Source organism: Octodon degus, unplaced genomic scaffold (assembly GCF_000260255.1).
Source record: "Octodon degus isolate 3935 unplaced genomic scaffold, OctDeg1.0 scaffold00079, whole genome shotgun sequence".
Classification (NCBI taxonomy): Eukaryota; Metazoa; Chordata; class Mammalia; order Rodentia; family Octodontidae; genus Octodon; species Octodon degus.
Window position 1 is genome coordinate 7,646,585 of NW_004524655.1, and position 12,764 is coordinate 7,659,348.

Consider the following 12,764-nt stretch of genomic DNA (forward strand, 5'->3'; position numbering starts at 1 on the left):
TGTATTCTCACTCTCTCGCTGTTCACCGCAGGGTACACGTGTATTCTCACTCTCGCTGTTCACCGCAGAGTACATACGTATTCTCACTCTCTCACTGTTCACCTCAGAGTACACACATATTCTCACTCTCTCGCTGTTCACCACAGGGTACACACGTATTCTCTCTCGCTGTTCACCGCAGGGTACACATGTATTCTCACTCTCTCGCTGTTCACTGCAGGGTGCACACGTATTCTTCCTCTCCTGCTGTTGTATGACCCCCTGTAGCACAGCACAGTCTCATTTCTTCCAGGAGAACTCCCCTGCAGCCCTTCAGACTTCCCACGCAATTTAGTGCATTGTACTGGTGCTACCACTTTGTGCCTATCTGACCCACGAATCAGGTTTTTTTCCAGGGCAGAAACCTTGTTTGGTTCATTTTTGAATTCCCATGGATTAGCACTCTTTGGGTACAGTGGACACTCAGTAAATACTTGTTAATATAAGCAGAATGAGCAGAACCTCCTCTTTGGGATGCTCATTGACACCCATCTGTAGTGACAACTTTATATTGGTTCTTCTTTTTTCTGTAATCACCACCATCTCCGCAGGGTAAACCAGTCTTATACAGAGTTAAGTACAGTTGAAGGTTAACACCATCCATGGAAAAGTAGTTCAGTTAGTTTGAACTAGTATAGTCAAGTGAGGGCCCTTTATATAACCTATACTTCAGATATAGTCTCTGATTTTTTTGGTGAAATACAGCATAAGAAATCCTAAAATTTTAACATGTAAGTGACTTCCTTATTCCTTAGGCACAAATTAGTATAATAATAGCTACTTGGTCTACCTCTCAGGGTTTTTTTGGGGGGAGGTATTATTGTTGTCTGTTCTGTTTTGTTTTTTTGGTGCCGGGAACTGAACTTCATGCTTGCCATTGTTCTATTTTTTGAGACAGGTTTTAATTGGAGTCTAGGCTAGTCTTGAACTTTGTGTAGCCCAAGCTGGCCTCAAACTCACAGTGATCCTCCTACCTCAGTCTTTGAAGTGCTAGGATTATAGGTGTGCACCAGCACGCCGAGCAGTATCTCAAGAGTTTTCAAGGATGAACAATATCTGCTAGAATAGTTTTCAACAGCAGAACTTATCAAAGTTCTGTCTGTCATCACAGTTGTCATGTCATGTCACTGTAATGCATGGGCTCCATTAGAGAACATTTGTGACTGAAAGTATTTGATTGGAGAGGAGCCTGTGCCATTATTAGATAACCTCTGTTGTGTTGTTTTGTTTTGTTTTTCCTGTCAGGAGGGTAGCATTTTGGTTTTTTGACACTGGTAAGACTTCCCTTCATAGTATCTATTTATCCTACTCTTCTTCAAGGACCACGTGTTTTTATTGGTGATTGTTTCCATTCAGGATCTTAGAGAGACACTGGTGGAAATAAAGATGTCATTGTAAGTTCTGGTGGGCACATGGCTTCCTGGAGGCCACACACACAGGTGCACAAATCTCTTCCCACAGGAGCCCATGGGAAGAGAGTGCTGTGGGCCAGCACCTTTTTAGATTCAGGGATTGTACAAACAGGTTTCTTGCAGGGAGGGTTAATTCATGGTTTTTTTGGTCTTTGTCTTATTGAGACAGGGTCTCCCTATGCAGTTCAGGCTGGCCTTGAGAGCTCACTTTGTAACCCAGGCTGGTCTTAAACTTACAAAGATCCTCCTGACTCAGCCTCCTGAGTGCTGGGATTATAGGCATGTGCTACCATAATTAGTTTTAAGCAATCAGGGACAAAGCAAGTTACTGTATAGTTTAGAGGTGATTACTGGGATATCTGTGCATTCCACAAAGGGGCTAAAGGTCATGGGGCCAGTTAATCAGGTTGTGTCTAGCTATCTCCTAGGGAGGTGTTGGTTCACCTAGAAGTGGTTGTATAAGACAGAGAGATCTAGATCAAGCCCACAGAGGAACAGAGAGGAGGAGGAGAACTGGAAACACTGTCAAGGGTGACTGAGTACTGCTCCTGGGATAGGAAAGTCCAGCTTACAGTCAGTGTGGATACTGAGGAAGAATTGACTGCAGGTGTGATCAGCTAATATCTGTTTTGATTTTTTTAAGGAAGATACTGGTTTTTGGTCCTAGCATGACCTCCCTTCATGGGATTGAATTGTGTTCCTTTCCTCCTGAGATGGATGTTTCTTGATGTTACCTTTTGGGAGCAGAAATATTTATTGTGCAGCCAGGTATATGGTGTTTTTCTGAAACAGAAACCGTGTATCTTCTGCTATTAATGAGCTCAGAGTCTTTAATACTGGTAAGCATCAGAAACATGTCTAGAACTTTCTAAAAAGCTGATGCCAGGACTCAAGGTAGAGATTCTAAAGTAGTCTCTGCTGAGGTAGGTCCTGGGCATAAATGCATTATAGGGATTCTATAGGTTGTTCAGGTGTGTAGCCAGTGTTAGAAGTCAGGGACATTCATGAATGTTTTGGTGAGATACAGCATAAGAAACCTAAAACTTTAACATGAAGTAACGTTAGCATGTGAGTAGCTGCAATGCTTCTGCACCCGCTGTTCCCGCTCTCCGAGGATTGAAGTTGCTAAGTAGCACGGCCCGCCCCTGCGCCACCAGGCGTGGCCGCTTCTCAGAGGACAGTTCTCTTCGTTCTTCTTGGTGTTTGGGTTGGCCTGGTTTCACCCTGTACTCCATGCTCTTCCAGTATCCGGCTGTTTAGGTACCAAATATCCTGTGAGGGGCTATCAGAACATACATGTAGTAGAACACACTTTGGAACCCAAGAAGCCAGGGCATCGCTCAGTGGCAGAGCATATGCTTAGCACTCAGCATGCATGAAGCCAGGGGTTCAGTCCCCTACACCGAAGATAGATTCCCAGACTAGAGCTTTGTGTTTCCTTAAACTTTGATGTGCTCCAGAATTACCAAAAGGTTGCTCTGGAGATTGTAATTCACAAGCTTTGGCTGGTTTCCTACATTTGTTCTGTGGAAAAATAATCCTGTGCTGCCAAGCTGCAGGAAGTCAGTGACATGGCCTAGCTGAGCGCCTCATGCAGTCTGGAACGTGGTCCATGTGGGGGGAATACTAGTCTTGTGAAGACTATCTGAAGAGGTCCTCTGGATCAGTAGGATTCTGCTGCTCCCAGAGCTCCTAAGCATTCCTGCTCAGTGCAGAAGGACCCAGTGACATGTGCTGTACGTCAGCTTGGTGGTGGCAGTAGGTAGGTAATGTGTGGCTCCTCTGCCCCTGCTGGTCATCTCTTGGGCAAGTGGAGAACAGATGCCAAGTCTTCTCGTCTTGAGATTGTGCTCTTCTGAGTCATTTCTGTGCTTCCTGTGCATGATGCATTCAGATGTCAGGAAGAAGACTGAAGACAGGATCTGAGTCCTGGCTTCCTGGAGGCGGTATGCCTAGTGGGGTCACACCAGTGATACTTCAGCCAGCCTCCAGAGCAGCATGGGCAGAGGCGACAGCGGCAGAATGGCCCAGATGTCCACTGTGGACCAGAAAGAATGGCATTCCAGGGGTTAAAAAGGTGGGTGCGGGACAGATAGGCATGAAGCTCGTCCCATCTTACACAGATATATACTCTGGGCAAGCTGTAGTTTCATATTCTGCAAAATAAGAATAATGACAATGTGTGATTCATTTAGTCTTCCAGTGAAGATTCAGTGACCATTTGGAAGCAGAGGGAAGCTTCCAGACAAGGTCTTCTCAGAAGCCTCTACCCAGTGCTGCCTTATTCACAAAGTATTCTGAGATCTGCCGGTTGAATGTTCTTTTCTTAGCTCTGTAGACCCTACTAGGATTCCTTTCTTGGAGTACTTACCCCTTTCTGCCCTGCATGCTGGTATTTATATCCTGATCTCAGTTTATTGAGTAAAAAAGATCTAAAAGCACAGATAGCTCTTGGAAGCTCTTACAAGGTAGATTTTTTTTTTTTTTTTTTGGTACCGGAATTAAACTCAGCTCCTTGCGCTTGCCAGGTAGGCACTGTGCCACTGAACTATATCCCCAGTCCTGCAAGATGGGTTTAGGTATTGTACATCAGCCCTTTAGGGTCAGAACCTTGCTTATCCTTGGCGTCCTGGCCTGCCTGGACACTATATGCCTCTCTGAGCTCCTCATGCTAACACACGTGGCTCTTTGCACCTGGAATGTCCCCCGTGAAGTGTCACCAACCCCTTAAATGACTATTACCATGACTGAAGCATTTTCAGAATATAAAAGTATTTTTGAAAATGTAAAGAGAGTATGCAGTGTGTTAATTATTGAAACTGTCCTACCAATTTGATTTGAAACTGTCTCATTGCTATTTGTCTCTCAATAAAATTATGGAAAAAAAAAAAAAGAAAGAAAGAAAATGTAGAGTAACAAATGGGGCAAGATACTGCCCACATCTCCTTGGGTGGATAGATGGTGATTTGAAAGAAAGAGACATCCTTCAATATGCCAGTTTTAACCACGATGGGGTCCTTCTGTTTGGGGCTTGTTCTCAGCTGCTGGCTCGTGTTCCCTTCTGCTTCTGAACGCATGCCCTATTGCTTGTTCCCTGAGCCCGTAGGAGTGAAGTGATTAGAGGAACTTCAGCTGTTTTGCTCCTTCTGAATAGGCTTCTTTCACCACAAAATGCTGTGACAAGGGCCTTTTAAGGCCAAAATATCAGGGGAAGACAATTGCCACAAAAGCTACTTGCTTTTTGGGTGGGACCATCGCCTGAGGACTCCACTGCAGTCCTGCAGGGACTCAACAGTCTCCTGCTTGCCGTCCTGGGCCCTGTGGAAAGTGACTGCCAGAAGCTCCACAGACACAGAACAGAAAGGTGTTGAGATACAAATGCAGCAATCATGAGCCTTTTTTATTTTTCTGACTTCTGCATCTTCCTTCGGCCAACTCGATACCTGTGCAGTCCAGAGGTTCCCAGCCCAAATTAGTACGTATGACCATCACTCATTTGTCTCATTACCTTGGATCAGTTTCTCGATGGTAATGTTTATTTATTTTAAATTTTATTGGATGATAATGTTTATATTGCAAGGGCTGGCAGTTGTTGAAGAGCATCAATTGAAGGCTTTGTTATTTCATATGCTTTGTAGAAACTTTAATCTTATAAAGTTGGTCCAATAGCCAATAATCAGGATCTGAGAACTTATTTGTATTGCAAAGGTAAAATCATTTGGAGGCAAGATAATTGATCAGGACAATAGCAAGGGGAACTGCTGGACCTTTATTTATTTATTTTTATTATTATTATTTTTTATTTTTTGGCAGAACCGGGGATTGAACTCAGGCCCTTGTGCTTGCCAGGGAAGCACTTATTCTACTAAGCCATCTCCCCGGCCCCCTGGACCTTTTTTTAAAATCCCTTGTCAGAGTTTCTCCTAAAGCAGTGAAAGAAGATGACTTTGGGTGGGTTTGTTTTTATCTGGGTCCAACGTTCTGTGCCTTCAGAGGCTCTTTTTAGAACACTAAAACCTTTTGTGAGAAGATTGAGCTTTCCAAGCCTGGGATAGATGGTAGGTGTGTTTATGGCTTTCTTGACCAGAGTACCTCGTAAGGGTGTACCCATTACTAACATGGAGTCTTTTATTTTTTAAATTTTAACTTGCAGTGCTAGGGTCAGAACGCAGAGACTCCACATGCTGGGCAAGCACTCTCCCATGGAGCTACATGTTCAGCTCCACCAACACACATTTCTTAAAAGATTTTCCTAGTGGGCACTCTAAATGCCAATGAATCTGGATGCTGTGCATTTTGGTATTAGAAGTTCAGCTGAGAAAACGATGCCACACCCTGGCTGTTGGAAATAATACTTGTCATTCACACCAAAGGCACATGAGGGCCTGTGGGGACAGAAAGCCATAAGGCCAGGTCATGAAAAATATGTGCATTTTGTTTGCAGAAATCCCATCACTGACCACACATCCTACCCACCCTGCCAGCATCTCGGCCTGGAGAGTCATCGTGTGTGGCTTCTCTGCCTGTATCCCCTTACTGTATTCCCAGGATGCTGGGTGACCTCATCACCATGGGATCACGAGCTCCCTGGGCTTCCCTGCAGGGTTTGGTCTTACTTTTTACAGTAACCACCTGTGATGATGGTCAGGATGAGGCCGAGGCCCCAGTCACTGTTGTACCCTGACTTCACTTATGCAGGGTGGGCTCTGATTCTTATGACTGAGGAATAGCTGGTTTCCTGGTGATCACAAGTTAAAGCCAGCCTATTTTTTTGTATTGGTCTCCTGCACACCCCCACTATTCTTATTCTTCTTCTTATTATTATTATTAATTTTATTTTTTCCCCAGAGGAAATGTAAAGAAAACTTTTCCTTATAAGGGAAATTTTTAACCATGATTTCCATGGTGAAGGTCACCATTAATGGCTGGCTGTTTCCAGAATGCTCTGGTTTCTGGTCAGTATGGATGGGGAGCAGATGTTTTCAAATTCATGAACAGAAAAGGTTGATGTTGCCTTGAAAAGACTTCCCTGGCTGTTTTGATGAACTGATTGCTGTCTTCAGTTTCATAATCTGAAATGGAGGACTCGTGATCTGAGTCCCTGGCACACAGCTCTTTGTAAGTAGTAAATGATCCATGTCTTAAAAGAATACTTTTAAAAACAGTCTTAGTTGTGGAATTCTAGGAATGGAAAAGGTGACAGGTTTTAAGAGTAGAAAAATATTAGAGAATTCTGCCACCTGCTAAAATTAGATGGCCTGGATCTTACATTGGCCAGATGGGTGCTAAAAAGCTTTTTGTTTCCTGTGGGTGAAGGTGAGACTGCAAAGAAAGAGTGCTTCTCATTCTTCACTGTTTGTAGTCCTGGGCTCCTCACCACCTAAAACTTGCAGCAGAAGTGTGTGCCTGGGCTGGAGAGCAGGAGGGTAACCTGGCCGTCTGTGTGCAGGAACAGGTGAAGCCATGCTGAGCACCTGCGAGGGGTTGGAACTTTGAAATCACCAGCTGTGCCCAAAGGCCTGTATTGGGGGCAGAACCATATAGTTAAGCAGTCTGTATTTTTAGTATGGGACTTTCACCCCTTAAAAAATGTAGAAAATTTTTATGATAGAAGATTAATTTTCCTGGAAGCTCCTGACTTTAACTGCTATTTCATGTGGCAGTTTCTTAGCATTTACCTAGAGTTACATTTGAGACTCAGTAACTGAGTTTTTCTGAAGCAAAAATTTTGATTCTATATATTACAGAAAATACTCTGGTGTTTCTGACAGAAATTCATTTTTAAAAGTACAGTACTGCTTTTTCATAAAGGTTTTCCCTTCAAATAATTTATACGTTAATTGGTTTTGTTTGTGTGTTGTTATGGAGACAGGGTCTCATTATGCAGTTCAGGCTGGGCTTGAGCCCACTATGGAGCTCAGACTGGCCTTGAACTCATGTCAGTCCTGCTTCAGCCTCCTGAATACTGAGATCACAGCCCTGTGTCATCATGTCCAGTTTATATGTTGTTATATTTTTATAATTTTCTATAATTTGAACTATTTTCTTAAACTTAATGTATTTGGGAGATACAGTATTGCTGTGTAGCTCAGGCTGGCCTTGAGCTCACTGTATAGCTCTGGCTGGCTTCAAACTTGGTGTGAGCTTCCTGAGTGTTGTGAGTACAGGTGTGTGCCACCATACTCAGCTAAAAACAAAAACAAAACAAAAACAAAAACAAAAACAAAAAAAAACTTAGAATGTTCTATATTACTCTGAAAAGTGAACAAAAAGTCATTTTAAAAAATTAATGTTTGTTCAATATGGGAAATTTAGAAAGTACTATAATGTAGAAAAAGATAATCATAGGGTCCTACCACCAAAATCATTTTGGTATATTTTATGTGTGATTTTTCAGAGCTTAGGATATTTTTGAATAATTGATGATAATTAATAGCTATGACTTTCTGTTTTTGTTTTAAATTTATTTATTTATGTGTGTGTGTGTGTGTGTGTGTGTGGCCAGCTCAGCCCACCAGGGGGCGGGGCTGGCCCTCATGTGGTGCTGGGGGATCGAACCGCGGTCCCTGTGCTTCGCCAAGCTTGTTCTAAGTAGGTGCCCTAGACCACTGAGCCATCTCACTAGCCCTGACTTTCTGTTTTGAAACAGGGTCTCACTATGCAGCTCACGCTGGCCTTAAACTCACTGTGTAGCCCAGGCTAGACTTAATTCACAGCAGTCCTCCTGCCTCAGCCTGCAGAGTACTAGGATTGCAGGCGTGTGCCACCATGCAGCTCTTCATTTCTTAAATTTTATTTTATTTTTTATGAATTTGGTACAGGGTCTCATTACACAGCTCAGACCCATAGTGACCTTCCAGTTTTCAGCCTCTCGAGTGACAGGATTGCACGCATGCACCACTGTACCTGTTCTTGGTGGCTGGCTCACTGTGCCCCAATGGCAGGACTGGCGCAGCATGTGGTACCAGGGATTAAATCCTGGTCCTTGTGCTTGCCTCAGGTGCACTGAGCTACCTTGCCTGCCCTGTTTTTATGTGGTTTTTTTTTAGGAGAAAAAAAAAAATTTTTTTTAAGTATTTAGTATAGGGTCTCACTGCACAGATCAGACTCGTAGTGATCCTCCTGTTTTCAGCCTCCCAAATGCTGGGATTACAGGCACGTGCCATCATGTTCAGTCCCATTTGCCATCTCAGCATGCCCCAGGTGTGGGGCCGGCCTGGCACAGTGGGGATGGAACCACGATTCCCTGTGCCTAACTGGGTTTGCCCCAGTAGGCGCTTAAACAACTGAACTAACCTGCAAGCTCCAAGGTTACAGGTTGAATATAAATATTTTTGTTGGTTAAAATATTTGCAAAGGCCAAAGATTGATTTTACTGAGCAATTCAGTGGATCAGTGTGAGATTTTTCCATAGGAATGGTTGACAGGGCAACCTTGACTAGGTTAAATTGCAAGTTAATAACCACCCAGTTTTCTCTATTTTTTTCTTTAGTGTTTTTTTATTTTTGGAGTGCTAGGGATTGAACCCAGGGCCACACATGTTAGGCAAGTTCTATATATCCCTAGCCCCTCACCAAGTTTTCTTAGGATACAGACAGCTAGTTTCATTTGCCTTGTATCCCATTAAGGAAGCGAGGACATTATTAAAAGTCAGGGACTTAAAAGCCAAAGCCAATAGCAAGACTGTGAAAAATGGCACAGAGGGGACCACTCTACCATCAGAGTGCTATGTTTTTAGAAAAGACAGTGCTGCAGTGCGCTCTCTTCTAGGGTTCAGGAGGCAGGGGCCTCTTGATCATGCAGAGCCCCATGGAACTTGGCTTGTTTTAGCAGAAGCATTATTTCATTATGAAGCGGCAACATCAAGTTTTCAGCAAAGATGAGGCTCAGGAAAAATGCTGTGTGAAATTGTAAAAGCAGTTCCATTCCATTTGCATTTTATATGTTATTTGTCCTTGTTGACGCTTTTGCTCTGCATTATGTCTTGGCCCATTTTCATCTCAATTCATTCTAACTGTGGTCCAATTCTTTTCTTCCAGCCTAAGTGAGAGCTTTTTCATGGTGAAAGGTGCAGCCCTCTTCTTACAACAGGGAAACAGCCCTCAGGGCCAGCGGACTCTTCAACACCCCCACAAGCATGCAGGTGAAGCTCTACCTTGACACTTTTAACTTGGGTCTTCTTTTCAGTCCAATGGAGGAACTTCCAAGGTTGGGGTGGGGGGTGGGGTCCTGTTGGGATGTGATTTCCTATGCACAGTTTATCCATTAACTGCTGATTTAAGTTACTGGATCCCTTGGAGAGAAATGCATTCACATGCACCATAGCCAGATACTTTTCCCTGGAATGTAAGCACTGAGGGTGATGTGCACTTAGTGGAGATGTGCTGTCATTTCTCTGAGCATAGGAGAAACCCTCATTGGGATATACATGCACAGTGAACTATTATTATTCAGCAGTAAAGAACAAAATTTTGTCATTTGCCGAATAGATGGTTCTGGAGAATATCATGTTGAGCAAAATAAGCGAGACTCAGAAAGATGAATATCATATGTTCTCCCTAATAGGTGGAATCTAAGTAAAAATGACAAAATGAAGGAAGACTATTATTAGAGAAGTGGAAGGGAACAAGGAGGGGGTATAAGAGCAAGTAGTAAAATGAATGGATATGATCAAAAGAGATGCCTTGAGACCCCCCCAAAATGAGAAAGTAGAGGAGAGTGTGGGTAAGAGGTAAAAAAACTGCTGAAAAAATGATCAAAGTATGTTATATGCATGTACAAACCTGCCGGAATGAAACCCAGTAATATGTGTTATCAGTGTATACTAATAAAAAGATGTGATTTGGGAAAGAATCCCAAATCAATACCAGTAATTAAAAAAGAAAATCCTTTATTTTCTTTGAATGAGTTAATGTTGTCTGCTTTGTCATAATAGGTAAATATAGTGAGCTATAAATATTAAAAAGAAAAGAAAAGCCATTTCATCTGGGAAAATTTATTTACGAGCCTTTGGCTCACACTGTGAGTAGTATGAGTGATGGTATTTTAATCTGTAGTGGCTAGTTCTGGATTTTGGAATGGGACAGAAGGAGTAAAGTGGGGTTGGGGCTGGGGAGGTGGCTCAGTGGTCTAAGCACCTTCCTGGCAAGTGCAGGGACCTGAGTTCGATCCCTGATACTACATGCTGTGGAGGTGCACGCCTGTAATCCCAGCGCTGGGGAGACTGAGATAGGACCACTATGAGTCTGAACTACGTCGTGAGACCCTATATAAAATAATTTTTTAAAAAAAGTTCTTAAAAATAATAAAGTAGAAAGGGCCAGCGAGATAGCTCAGTGGACTAAGCACCTGCTTAGGCAAGTGCAGTGACCAGGGTTTGATCCCAAATAGTGCACACTATGCTGGCCCTGCCTCCGGGCATGCTGAGCTGGTGACGCACACCTGTAATCCCAGCACTGGGGAGGCTGCAAACAGGAGGACACTGCAAATTATTATTAGTAATAATAATATAATAATATGAATCAAACTGAGTATTAATGTAGATCTGAAAACAAATTAGCAAGAAACACCCATGTAGTGATAAGACTGCATTTCTTAGGCTGTGAAACTGAAGGCAGTCTGAAAAGAGGAGTTCAGTAGACGTTGGCCTCCTCGGGGGTGTTTGTAACAGGCTGTAACCTTTCAAGACAGGCCACACCAGGTTGAATGTCTGACCTGTGGACCTTCCAGAACAGCAGCAGTTGAAACTGTTGAGTGATGGGGCTAGTGTTCTTTTAGTCTGTGATCAGTTTTGTTTTACTTTTGTTTTTATTGTGCTTAACCTCAAGTCGTGCCGCTTTATGTTGGAGCTGAGTGCCCAAGTTAGAAATCTGTGCCTTAGAATCTGCAGACCTTAGAATCTATAGCAAATACCACTGCTCAGGTCACATTTTCACGTACTCATACTATAATCAAGATTAAACCTGTTTTAAGCTATGAAAATAACTATGCTAAACAAGGAGGCAGTATGCTTTGTGGAATGAATATTTGCTTTGAAGCCAGGCAAATTTGTCTTCTTTATCTACTTCTATGACTTACTGAGCAGTCATAGTTAACTTCTTTGTTTAAGAGATAGGGTCTTGTTATGTAGCTCAGGCTGGCCTTGAGCTCAAACCAATCCTTCTGTTTCAACTGATCACATATTGGCATTATAGGTGTGTGCTGCTATACCTGACTCATAGGGAACTTCTGAGCCTTGGTTTCCTCATTTTTATAAAAGGCATCAAATTCCTTAGAAAATGTAGAAATGTAAAATTATGCATGTAGGTGCTGTGTTACATGAATGACTAGGTATTACTACAGTGAGTCTTCTACTATTGTAAGACTCTATACAACATAAGCCAGGTATGGTAGCACATGCCTATAATCCAAGCACTGTGGGAGGCTGAAGGGGGAGGACCACAGGTTGGAGCCCAAAGTGAGCAGCTGAATAACTTAGTGGAGAGAGACAGACAGACAGACAGACAGACAGACAGACAGACAGACGGGGAAGAAGAAGGCGGAGAAGGAAGAGGAGAGGGAGGGAGGAAGGAAGAGGCAGGACCCATTGTAAGCACATGACTGAGGGAAAAAAACAACAACAACAACTTAAGATCCTTTCTCAAAATAAATAATTTAAAAAGTCTGGTGATGTAGCTCAATATGAAGGCCCCATAAATAAAATTTTAAAATTAAGAAAAAGCTACTTAAAAATGCAATGAGGCTCAACTTCCACTGGTTCAAGCCCAGATACTCCAGCCAAACCAGAAATGCCCTGAGGGCATGTTCAGGCCTCAAAAAAAACTGTACTCAGAAACATCATTCCTGAATCCGCTAATTATTCTTCCCCCTTAGGAATTTATCCATCATTCATGTCTTAGCTGTGATATATACAACTAAGTGAGTGCCTAAGCTTTGCTAAGCAAGTGTGTAGTGTTTGCACTTATTGGGAAAGTAAGTACAAAACCACTTTGTAGCAAACCCAAGTGAAACCAGTTCCCACATCTCTCGAATGCCCAGGTGCCTGAAGAGAAAGGCCCTGGCCAGTAGGCTGCTTTGCTCCTGAAGCCTGAAATACGGTGAACTCAGGAAGGCAGAAAGACCGTGGCTGTCTGGGGATGGTCAGCAAATGACTTTGGCATAGGCACGGACTACTTTACATCAGGCGCTTTTCTCCCTAGAATTACCATCAGGTCTGCAGGGTGAACCACAGTCCCCTCAGTAATCACTGTGCAGAGCTGAGTACAAGTGAGGGTTAATTCCCATTTGTAGAAAAGTAATTCCACGGGGGGGGGG

At 43.0% G+C, this 12,764-nt stretch overlaps 1 protein-coding gene across 3 annotated transcripts in view; it reads left to right on the forward strand.

Annotated features, from left to right (window-relative positions):
• Positions 1 to 12,764, forward strand: part of Ssh1 (slingshot protein phosphatase 1) — a 72,169-nt gene that overhangs the window by 23,920 nt on the left and 35,485 nt on the right. For 2 of the 3 annotated variants that reach the window (XM_004636275.2, XM_023720928.1), the window contains exon 3: positions 9,491 to 9,594. In XM_004636275.2, coding sequence (XP_004636332.1) covers positions 9,491 to 9,594 — 104 coding nt within the window. Of the gene's footprint in view, positions 1 to 9,490; positions 9,595 to 12,764 lie in introns of those variants that run through there. The other variant, XM_023720929.1, reaches the window with a different exon arrangement.